The sequence below is a fragment of the Pelophylax lessonae genome, assembly GCF_965119305.1.
Source record: "Pelophylax lessonae genome assembly, chromosome: 1".
NCBI classification, from domain to species: domain Eukaryota; kingdom Metazoa; phylum Chordata; class Amphibia; order Anura; family Ranidae; genus Pelophylax; species Pelophylax lessonae.
Genome location: NC_138768.1, coordinates 716475683 through 716487827, shown reverse-complemented (window position 1 = coordinate 716487827; position 12145 = coordinate 716475683). Strand labels below are relative to the sequence as shown.

Below are 12145 nucleotides of genomic sequence, written 5' to 3'. Positions count from 1 at the left end.
TCTAACTGTTGGGGATGTACTTATGGAATGAACACACAGACCTGTCTTCCTAAATAGGAGCAGCACAGGATCCCTGTGTTCATTGCTGACAGAACATCGGTCTGCTGTGTTTACAATGGCAAACCACCATTCTGTCTTCGCGGGGAGAGATCACAGGTGCCCGGCGGCAATCCCTGCGCCACAGATCAGCTTCCCCCTGTAGCAAATGAGCGAGCGCACAAGCTGCGGCATGCAGTAATGTGAGCCGAACCTTAGACTGGGGTGCTTCGAGACCGAAAATACTTTTCAGGGGTGCCCGGAATGGGAAAAGGTTACAAAAAACACTGGGTTAGACCACAGTACCAAAAGACCTAGGACAAATGAATAGGTGGGCTTGGTCAGGAAGGAGTCAGCCTAGTCATTCAGAGTCGGGGGAGTACACATACATTTTAACTCGCATTGCACAGCTGTGAACAATTGGTGCAGCGTGTCAAGTTCCCTTGTAAAATATGGTATGTGGCTGGTAAAATATACAGTGTATTGGTAGCCCATCCAAAATCACGAGGTGTCTTAACACAGCTAACACTCATGAAGAAAGTCTGACTTTTGCAGAGTTTGGCAGCCCATTCAGACTGTTGCATTGTGTATCTCATGTATTTTAATGAACATGCACTATTTTTTACAACTTAGCTCAACACAATGTACAGATAAGATATATATGAGCACTGTGGGGTGTTTAAACACACGTGTTGTGGTACACAGACTAGGTACATACATAGTTCTGTTGCTTACCACAATGTACAGATATGAATGGGCTCCAAATCTTTCCTGGGTAATGAGCAGACACCAGGAATTAGCATTTCCTCAAGCCATCCTTTATTTGTCTAATCACTAGAAACGGTAATGATGTATTTATAATGTTCAAAAAGGTAAACCTTTTTTTAGATTTTAAAATTTAGTTCCCTATAAGTGAGTGAATTCTAGCATTTTAGTTCGGAATAAATGCTGCTGAATCAATTCTCCCATTGGCTGCTCATACACTATAATACCAAAAGTATTGGGACGCCTGCCTTTACACGCACATGAACTTTAATGGCATCCCAGTCTAAAGGCCCGTACACACAATAAGAAAATCTGTAGGGAAAATTTCGTCCGACGACCGATCTGCCGATTTTCGGATTGTTAGTATGGTGCTTTCGACAGCCAACTCTGACTTTTCGGTTGACAAAATCCTGATGTGCAGGCTATAAAATTTTTGTCGTCCGTCAAAACAACGTCCGATTTTCGTCTCATTAGTACAGATTTTGACGGAAAAAAATCTTAAGAGCAAGACTAGGCATGCTCAGAGACGAAAGAACACATACAAAGCAATCCAGCACATGACATCACTTCTGAAGTAGAATTCTGTCATACGGGAAAATTCGTATGAAAATAACCTCTTCACTTTCCACATCAGACTAGCATGCCACAAAAAACGGACGACAGATCGTTCGATAATCTGATCGTGTGTACAGGCTTTAGTCCGTAGGGTTCAATATTGAGTTGGCCCACCCTTTGCAGCTGCAACAGCTTCAGCTCTTCTGGCAAGGCTGCCCACAAGGTTTAGGAGTGTGCCTATGGGAAGGTTTGACCATTCTTCCAGAAGCGCAGGCACTGATGTTGGACAAAAAGACCTGGCTCTCAGTCTCCGCTTGAATTCATCCCAAAGGTGTTCTATCGGGTTGAGGCCAGGACAGCCCAGTCATGTTCCTCCACCCCAAACTCGCTCATCTATATCTTTATGGACTATGGTTTATGCACTGGTCCAAAATATTTGGTGGAGGGGGGATTAGGGTGTGGGGTTGTTTTTCAGGGGTTGCGCTTGGCCCCTTAGTTTCAGTGCAAGGAACTCTTAAGATATCAGCATACCAAGTCATTTTGGACAATTTTATGCTCCCAACTTTGTGGGAACAGTTTGGGGATGGCCCCTTCCTGTTCCAATATGACTGCACAAAGACATAAAGACGTGGATGAGTGAGTTTGGGGTGGAGGAACTTGACTGGCCTGCACAGAGTCCTAATCTCAACCCCGATAGAACACCTTTGGGATGAATTTGAGCAGGAGACTGCGAGCCAATCCTTCTTGTCCACATCAGTGCCTGACCTCACAGATGTGCTTCTGGAAGAATGGTCAAACATTGCCATAGACACACTCCTAAGCCTTGTGGACAGCCTTCCCAGAAGAGTTGAAGCTGGCATAGCTGCAAAGGGTAGGCTAACTCAATATTAAACCCTACGGACTAAAACTGGGATGCCATCAAAGTTTGTGCGCGTGTAAAGGCAGGTGTTCCAATACTTTTAGTAATATAGTGTATCTTTTGGAGAGGGGGGGGCGACAAACACACACCTACTTACGATTGCCATGGCTGATGGGAAGAGCCGGGAACACAAGTATTCTATCTCCAACAGAGTCTGCAAGAAACATCTATTAAACTGGTGGGCTTTGCAATGTCCTCCATCTATCCAAAAAACCTGAGCACCATTTTTTACTAGAGGGACACTTAATATTTTTATTAAAAGTCCAACTGTGGCAAAACTTTTGCTTTGAATAGAATATTTTCTTTTTTTTCCAAGCAAAATAACAAACATGTCATACTTACCTGCTCTGTGCAATGGTTTTGCACAGAGCAGCCCCAATCCTTTTTTTCTGGGGTCCACCGCCGGTGCTCCAGCTCCAGGTGCCCCCAAGAAAAAACATTTTCCCTGGACCTGTGCGTGCTCGCTCCTGAGCCGCCCAGCCCAGTCTGCGTCTTTTGACACAGACCGGGTGACTGGACCCCACTCCCTCATCACGGCATTTGACTGACAGCAGCGAAAGCCAATGGCTACCACTGCTATCAATCTGCCCAATGAGAACGGCAACTGCAGCAAGAGCCGCTGCTGAATTATAGCTTCACTATGAAACAAAAATTATGGTTGGATTGTATCCTGAAATCAGCCTGATCAAGGAAGACACAAGGCCTGGGCACCTGGGTATGTTCCTCTGTTTTCCTGCTGAGAGCCTCAGGTCAGCAATACCTGCACAAGTGGTTTAGCATTACCAAGTACAGTTTGTGTCGGCCGCAGCTCTGTAGGGACACCTGCTTAGAGGTAATAGCGCTATACAGAACTTCTAAATATAGAATTCACCTGCCCTTGGAAAAAAGGTAAATTAAACAAGTAAAGGCAGCTACCAAAAATTGCTAGTAACAAATATTACAAAATCAAAAACATAAATGCAGCACTTTAACATAAAGTCCTTCACAGTCCTAGTAAAACAGGTCCCAGGGTTGGCAGACAAACCTCCACAAGTGCACTATGAGTATGCAAGGGTGATAAAAGGTTTCCTCCACAGATATACACCAATGCAAGGCTCTTACCCTCAGTTGTGGACCATACACTAGAAATGATCAACAGCGTTCTTATTACACATCAAACCCCAAACCAGATGATCAAAATAGCCTCTTGATGTCTTTAAATCCTCTGGGCTGGAACACTCCACCAGAAGCAGTATCAAACAATACAGCATTAGGTAGTAAATAAAAACCTCATTGCGCAGTAATAAAAATAATCCAGCATTTTTTAAAACCACACCAAAATACTCACAAGCAAAGAAGATAAAATAAGCATGTCATTCAAATTTGGTAAGAAAGTTTGCAACCAGGAAAATGGCCGATTCCAGTGTGTTTCGATGTCATGTGACCAGGCTCCACCCAATGCGTTTTGTAATGAAAAGACGTGATCAAGGGCGTGGTCTCTAGTCCCACACTCTTGGCCATAGTATTGTTGTTAGTTGTTGTTAGAGAGGAACTGTGGTTTGGAGGATGGTAGAGTGGGTGCTGAGGATGTACTTCTAACAACTACACACTGTCCACTGTGCTGTACCACCTTACATACTCCTGACTGTTACACTCTGTAAACTGTGCTGTACATTACATACTCCTGACTGATACGCAAGGGGCACGAAAGAGGCCACCTATGATCAAAAACTAACAACCATTGTTGAAACTTTCAACAACATCTGTAAAATTCCTTTTAAACATCTCTATCCCAAGGTTTTGACATCAATTAACACCTTCAGCCATGTAAAATGAAGGATTAACATAGGTGAAGCCTTCCTGACACCAGGGTTGTAATTATGTAACTAGTATAGGGCGGTTCCATAAGGTGGGGATTCAGGAGTGGTAGGTTCCAGTCTTGCGCTTGGAGGTTCGGCAGATTAGAAAGTATATCTCCGCTCTCCTCACCCCTAGACAAAAATGAGCAGTTAACACATGGCAAAAAAAAATCCTGGAATTCTTTTTGAAGTCTGATGTCAACACATTTATAATCGAGGAAAATATGTTTATGGAAGCAACAGTTTACTTTTGAAATTAGTAAAAGAAATAGAATCTTTATTTTAACTATTCTATCAGTTTGAGGAAGTTAGGACTAAGGTTAGAAAGCAATTCTAATGAACATCTCTACGCATTATTAAAGCAATGGCTAAGGCCCCTTTCACACAGGCGGACCGTTCAGATCCGCCTGTCAGTTTTTTTAGGCGGATCTGAATTGTCCCCCCCATGCATTCCTATGGGGCATCGGATGTCAGCGGAGACATGTCCGCTGACATCCGATCCGTCAAATCTGCACGGATGGAAACCCTTTTTTCCATCCGTCCAGCGGATCGGATGGGATTGGATGAAAACGGACCGACGGTCCGTTCCCATCCGATTACACCCATAGAGATGCATGGGGAACTGATAGCTGTGTCTCCGCACAGAGCGCGGAGACACAGCTGTCATCCTCCTGCTCAGCGGGGGATTGGCGGATCGATCCCCCGCTGAGAAAAACGACGGATGGAGTGTGTGAAAGGAGCCTTAGTGCCACTGCCCACTGTGACAAAAGCTTCTGAGTCATGCAAAGGGGTAGGTTTGGGTTGGGCATTGATATCAAATCTACGTTAATTGCAAGACACTTTCTAGCAAAAATCTTTCAACCAACCCATTGCTTGAGATCAGATGAAAAATAAACCAAACTAATCACCTGTAGCAAGCAATGCCCACCTAATTTCTCAATATATAGCACAGTTTATACTTTAGCTAGCAGTAACACCATAAACAGAGAGGGAGGCTAAAGACTGGGTTCTGTCTAAAATATTAAATAATGGGGTTCATAAACCTGGAGTGCGCAGAATCTGGTGCAGCTCTGCGTAGAAACCAATCAGCTTCCAAGTTTGACTGTCAAAGCTTAATTGAACAAGCTGATGTTAGAAGCCAACTGGCTACCATACACGTGTACCAAATTTTGCAACTTCCAGTTTAAGGGTCCATTCACACTAGCGCGACTTTAGACAAAGTTGCATTACACGTCCCAGCCCATTGATTTTAATGACACCTATTCTAATCTATGAGACTTAAAGTCGCAACGACTTTGAAAAGGTTCCTGCACTACTTTTATGCAACTTTCTTTCAACTTGATTGCCAGAGAGTTGAAACTTGAGTCGCATGAAAGTCGCACTAGTGTGAACTGAACCTTAGTAAATCAACCCCAATGTGTTGCACCACAGCAGCCAAACATCTTTCACCTTTAAATTTTCAAATTTAGGCGTGAACACACCAATATTCTATGTGAAGCAAAAAGAGATGACCGCACTCCGATGTAAATCAAAAATTGGAGTAAATTTATTCCACATTAAACAATAGGCAACTGGAACAACACACTGTGAATGCAGGACACAAAGGCAGACGCGTTTCACGACTTAGAGATGTCGCTTACTCATTGCCAAGCCTTGGCAATGAGTAAGCTACATCTCTAAGTCGTGAAACGCGTCTGCCTTTGTGTCCTGCATTCACAGTGTGTTGTTCCAGTTGCCTATTGTTTAATGTGGAATAAATTTACTCCAATTTTTGATTTACATCGGAGTGCGGTCATCTCTTTTTGCTTCACATGATCTTGGATTGACGGATCCGACCAGCACCCGATACCCAGCCCACCTGGAGCGGTTTTTCCTATTTGGACTTCATCTACACTAATATTCTACCTGAGTTTCTAGGGGACACATACAATCTTTCTTTTTTGGTAATGACATTATAGAGTTTTGCCCAAGAAGGACGAAGCAACAGGTTTACCCAACTACTGCCCTCCCCAGCTACACATAATACTCGACTTTCCTTTGCTTTCTTATCGCTGCAGAAGCAAAGTGACATACTCTGGTACATCAGGTGCTTAGTGATTGGCTGCTCACAAACCCTAACCTTTCAAATAGTTAAAGAGATTTCAGTCCTGTGAATAAAGCTGACCATACATTATACAATTTTCCTTTAGATTTACCAAACCAATATAAAACACTTTCAATTTGTATGCAATCAGGTAGCCCCTTGCACTACATAGTTGAAGGTAAATCTAAAGCAAATTGAATAAGAAAAGGGTATAATGTACGGCCAGCTTAAGCAACTGGCAGCCAAATACAGTGGTAAGGGAGCCTTAAACCCCAAACGCATGGGCTGAAATCAGCTGGTACAGTAGATACCAGCCAACATTCAGCCCGTGTGTACAGGTCTTGTTTTATGACCGGCTTCTGATGAACAAGCATGCTGGAAAACCAGCAGCTGATCGGCATCCGATCAGCACTCTCAGCCAATAGCTGCAAGCGCCGACCGGTGTGTTATGGTCGACCGGTGTGTTATGGTCGACCGGTGTGTTATGGTCGACCGGTGTGTTATGGTCGACCGGTGTGTTATGGTGGGGGGACTGCCCCCCCTTTCCGAACACAACGTGGGGAGAACATTGCATCGTTAGTACAGGACCTCCTTGCAAGCTCCTCAGTTTGTTTTGGTTCAGCCCACTAAAGGGGGGGGGGGGAGACCAACTTACCATGTGTACCAGGGCTTAAGGTAGGCAAGTATGGGCACCTAGGGAGTGAAGCATGCAGGGGTGTCAAACTGGCGGCCCTCCAGCGGTTGAGGAACTACAAATCCCATCGTGCTCTGTCTTTGGGGGTCATACTTGTAACTGTCAGCCTTGCAATGCCTCATAGGACTTGTAGTTCAGCAACAGCTGGAGGGCCGCCAGTTTGACACCTGTGAAAGGAACCTGTCCATTGTCATGCTAGGGCGAAGCACAAATTCCCTTTAAGCAGATGGCAAAATTGTGATCACGGACAGACCCAACCAAATTCCTGCATATGATGACTTTTTCTTTGACTATAAACATATTCTGGCTGTAGGCTTCCTCATCTATTGGTAGTAAAAAGCAGTCACCCGGGAGGGGAAGGGAAGCTGAGATAGGAGTGAAGGAGAGAGTTGAAAAGGTGAGCTAGCTTGTTTGAAGTAACATGCGAATGCAATAAAAGAGAATTGAAGATTAAGATGGATTCCTGAGCAAGGTTTCTTGTTCAAGTTTTCGTCCCCAGCTGTTCCCAGGTCTGAATTAGGAAGGTTGCTGTAATATCTCTTCAAGTACAAAATTAATATTATTCCTTGTCTTTTACAAACTAAGAGTGAGGTTTTTTTTTTTTTTCCATAATGTAGCTTGCTAAAAAATTATTTCTTTGAGTGTTTCTTTCGCCAGCTTAACTACCCTGCAGACTCTGTAGGAATTTAGGCTGTGATTCAATCCATGCTAATTAAATGTAATACAAGACTGCTGTAGAGAAAAAAAAAATAAAAAGGAATGTCACTTCTAGGGCAGCAGAGTGAATTTGGATTTTATTGCTCCGCATATTTCAGCTGGCCATGATTGGAGGAAAAGCTGGGCAGTAGATTTGTCCAAAAGGGTTTGTTTTTCCTGCATTCCTTCCTTCCTGTGGTTTACTAGCCCCTGTCCATGGCTAACCAAGCTCTAAAATATCACATACCCCTTAGGGACAACTTAAGGGTTAGTGCTATTTAGTAACACCTGCTTCCCTGGACAACACGTGAACAATGCTGAACATACCAAGTCTTTTACTTCTATAGGAAACTTGACCCAACTGTTTATGATCATGGTGGATTAAAACCAGAAACATACATGAACACATTGCAGCTTTAAATACAATGCCATTCCTAATTATACAATCTGTTAGACTCTATGCCTGCGTGATGGGGCTCTATTCCCTATGTATGTATTCTTTGTACAAACAATTCAACCGTATTTGTTAATCTATGGCTTATATATCATTGAGACACTTATCTAGTTGTCATTACCATGCCTTCTGGAGTATTTTCAATGCTTTGAACTAAGTTACTGAAACCTCTTCGGTAAATGTCCATTGGAATGCCTTCTAAAATAAAGGATCCTGTAATATGATCACAGAAAAGAAAACAAAACCCTCTCTACATATTATTCTATTGTAACTTTATATAGAGTAGGTACATATCAGATTTGCCAGTTACCATTTTGCTACACAAATTTTGGAACCGTCGTATTTAGAAGTTTAGAAAGCAGGATGAGAACTTTGTTTGCATTCTTTTAGCCTATGAAGTCCCAAGAGCCTTTTTTTTTTAGATCTGTTCTGCAGCCTTCTCTCAAGCTGACATCACACAACAGAGATCAGCTGCTGGAACGGACCGTTCTGAATCGCCATCCTCTGCTCATCTGCATCAGCAGCACAGTGTGATCACAATCAAACATTATACCAAAAACAGAATGAGAACCTTAAAGCGGAGTTCCACCAATTTTTAATACGTTGGATTACATAGATGTATGTAATCACCTTTAAAACGACTTTTACTTTTTTTGCTAGTAAATACCTTATTTTCTCGTTTATTCCTCCTCTCCTCACTTCCGGGTCCGATCGGCGATGACGCCATTCGGCAATTCGCAGTGTGTGCTGGGATGTATTCCATGCTAGAAATCTCGCAGTATTACCCAGGAGCGGAGCTGTACTGAGCCGTGACCTGCCCCGCCTCCGCCCCGCCTCCTCTCAGTGAGTTGTACTGTATGCATTGTATTCAGCCCGTGCTCTGCCCCGCCTCCTCTCAGTGAGCTCAGTGAGGATATAATGCTTTCAGTCCTTGCTCACTGAGAGGAGGCGGGGCGGGGGCGGGGCAGAGCACGGCTCAGTACAGCTCAGCTCCTGGGTAATACTGCGAGATTTCTAGCAGAGCACGGGCTGAATACAATGCATACAGTACAACTCACTGAGAGGAGGCGGGGCAGGTCACGGCTCAGTACAGCTCAGCTCCTGGGTAATACTGCGAGATTTCTAGCATGGAATACATCCCAGCACACACTGACATCCCAGCACACACTGCGAATCGCCGAATGACGTCATCGCCGATCAGACCCGGAAGTGAGGAGAGGAGGAAAAAATTAGAAAATAAGGTATTTACTAGCAAAAAAAAAAAAAAGTTTCCATTGGTAAAAGTCGTTTTAAAGGGGATTACATACATCTAAAGTTACGAAAATGGGTGGAACTCCACTTTAAGCCTCGTACACATGCAACGAATTTCCGTGGACCGGTCGTTCATCTTTTGTCCAGAGTGGTGTTTTGTTGGTTGGAATGTGCCTAGACTGCACTGGACTTTTGTCGACCGATAAAATTCTACTTCAGAAGTGATGTCACGTGTTGGTTTTGTTTTCTTTGTGTTCTTTCTTCTCTGAGCATGCCCAGACTTACTCATTAGATTTTTCCCTGTCGAAATCTGTACTGACTGCACAAAAATCGGCCGTGTTTTGTGTTATAGTCTGCACACCAGATTTTTTTCGGCCGAAAAGTCGGAGTCGGTTGTCGGAAGCATCATACTAACAAGCCGAAAATCGGCAGATCGGTCGTCGGACGAAAATTCCCTGCCGAATTTCGACGCGTGTGTACGAGGCTTTTAGAATCTCACTTTGAATGGTGTCCAAACACATGTTGGCAGGGCAATTCCTGATATGGAGACGTCCTTATGTTCATCTTCTAGAAAGAACATGGGTGACCTTGGAGCCCTGAAATGCATTGGGATAGTTTTTGGATTCTACTCCTGACTTTTACTAGGATAAAGTTGTATCTGACCTCTTAGCAGTGGTGTGGCGCCTCCATTTCAATTTTTTTTACAACTTTAAACAGTGGATGGAAATCTTTATATTGTAAAATTTCATAGACTTCATTGGAGGAGATTTCCCTGCACTAAATATACATCTCTTCTATCTCAAAGTTAAAATAGAACTAAAGGCAAAACGTTCTTTTTTTAGTTTTTGAGTCGAAAGGGATTAGAACCCGTTAGTTTTTATTGCTGTCTGTGTTCCCGTTCGGGGATTCCCCCTCTCTATTTGTTCTGTTTACCATTATCATTGAAAGTAAAAGAAATTACCCAAAGTTTGGGTTGTCCCCAGAAAAGTAACAGAGGGGAAATCTTCCAATGGGGACACTAGTTCTGGTGACCTGGGTGTTCCCAAGGAATTCCCTTGATTTACAGGTATTTCCTCTCACTTCCTGTTTGGCTATGGGACAGGAAATGAAGGGAAATCTGCACAATGGGACACAGATGGTGAACAAAAAGTTTTGCCTATAGTTCTACTTTAAAGCAAACTGTCCATTGTCAAATATACATTCAAAGCCGAGGAGAGTGTTGGAAGATGGATATGAAACCTGTGGTGAAAGAAACCTGAGGGCTGCCGCTGTTGACCTCTCTGTAAAAAAAAAAAAAAAAACTAGATGACTGGCTGTCACAGGCTTCAGTATTTTTCAGAACAAGCACACTGATTAGAAAGAGTGAAGTCAGAATTATTGATCAGCAAACTTTTTCCAGGGCAGAGATTTCAAAATATTAAAGTCCTCATAAATGCATCACAGCCAGGCACTTCACATTTCCATAAAGTAGTATTAGCATTGGCAACCTCCATATTATCTTACTACAGGCTTCCTTAAAGGCTAATTTTACTTTTTAAAAGACAATAATAAATGCACATTTTTTTTTTTGCAGGTAAAGCCTGGAAAGCAAAAGTACCCTGGTAGTTCACTGAGAACTACAAGTTGACAGCACCAAAGGAACTCTGCAGGACTGTGGTTTTCAAATCATAAAAGTGAGTGGGGGGGGGGGGGGGAGAAGATCCCGCGCTTGCTGCCACAATGGGGGATCGGGAAGGGCTGCAGGGGCCAGTGCTACAGTAACATGTTACACCCTGAATATGCAGTGTTGTATATGAAACAGCCGATGGGGCAGATAATGCAGGCACCACTATGATAAATATAGATGATAGAATGGTTATCATTAATAGAACAGACACAACTCACACAATTCCTTTGCATAATCATTTTTCTGGTTTGCAGAAACAGCTGATACTAAAAGGACTTCCATTATGACCCTAATATTATGTAATAAAGCATACATGATCACATTAAACCCAACATACTAAAAAGGCCAATTAAGGAAGAAGGTTGGATCTAATATTTTTAACATGAAATTTTGCAGCTACTTGATCCATGTTGACCATAAAAGCTACAATTCGAATAAATACTAACACAGCACTGGCTGAAACAGCATGCTTAGTCTTGTAGTCCAACACCCAAGTGGTGATTGTTTACTTATCTCAGACCCTGTTTACAATGTAGCCCTGGTTCTCAGCACGAAAGGTAAAGCTATGATGCCAGGAAAGTATTTTTCCTATGCAAAGCACTGCAAATTCAGTATACCTTGCTTTTTTCATGAATGTTGCCAACAGTGTATCCTAAAACAAAAGGGCATTTAAGTTGAATGCTGGCCTAATATTGACATCCTTAAAACAGAATTAAATTCTGCAACATTTGCATGCAATTTTATATGATGAAAAACACTTCCATAAAGGGCTAATGCCAGCACACAGTAAATAAGTGGTGCTCAAGTCATGGAAAAAAAAAAAGCAGACATAGGTTCAAGCCAATCCTAGAAAAAAGTTTTGGCTGGAGCTATACTCTCAAAATAAGTTCATAATGATCTCCAACTTAAAACACAAACACGGATAACGTTGCACGATCCAGTGCCTGAAATTAAAAAATAAAAACGGTTCTGGTTTCCTGTAGTGATATAATGGACATAACACACTGCTAACTTGAAATGCAAGCAGGGGTGGGGGAGTGCAAACAAGAGTGGGAGAACGTGAAAGAGGATAGACAAAGAAATCGAATGGAAGCAAAGGAGAGAAGTCTTTGTTTACCTGGAAAGCAGGTTGTTAGGTGCTCCATTAGTGCTTCTTGCGTAACAGGTTTTCTTGCAGAGTTCATAGTT

At 42.8% G+C, this 12145-nt stretch overlaps 1 protein-coding gene across 3 annotated transcripts in view; it reads right to left on the bottom strand.

Annotated features, from left to right (window-relative positions):
- STOX2 (storkhead box 2) overlaps nt 1–12145 on the bottom strand; it is a 298120-nt gene that overhangs the window by 66669 nt on the left and 219306 nt on the right. For all 3 annotated transcript variants that reach the window (XM_082265978.1, XM_082265979.1, XM_082265980.1), the window contains exon 2: nt 12075–12145. This exon is cut by the window's right edge and continues 82 nt beyond it. In XM_082265978.1, the coding sequence (XP_082122104.1) occupies nt 12075–12145 (71 nt within the window). The remainder of the gene's footprint in view (nt 1–12074) is intronic.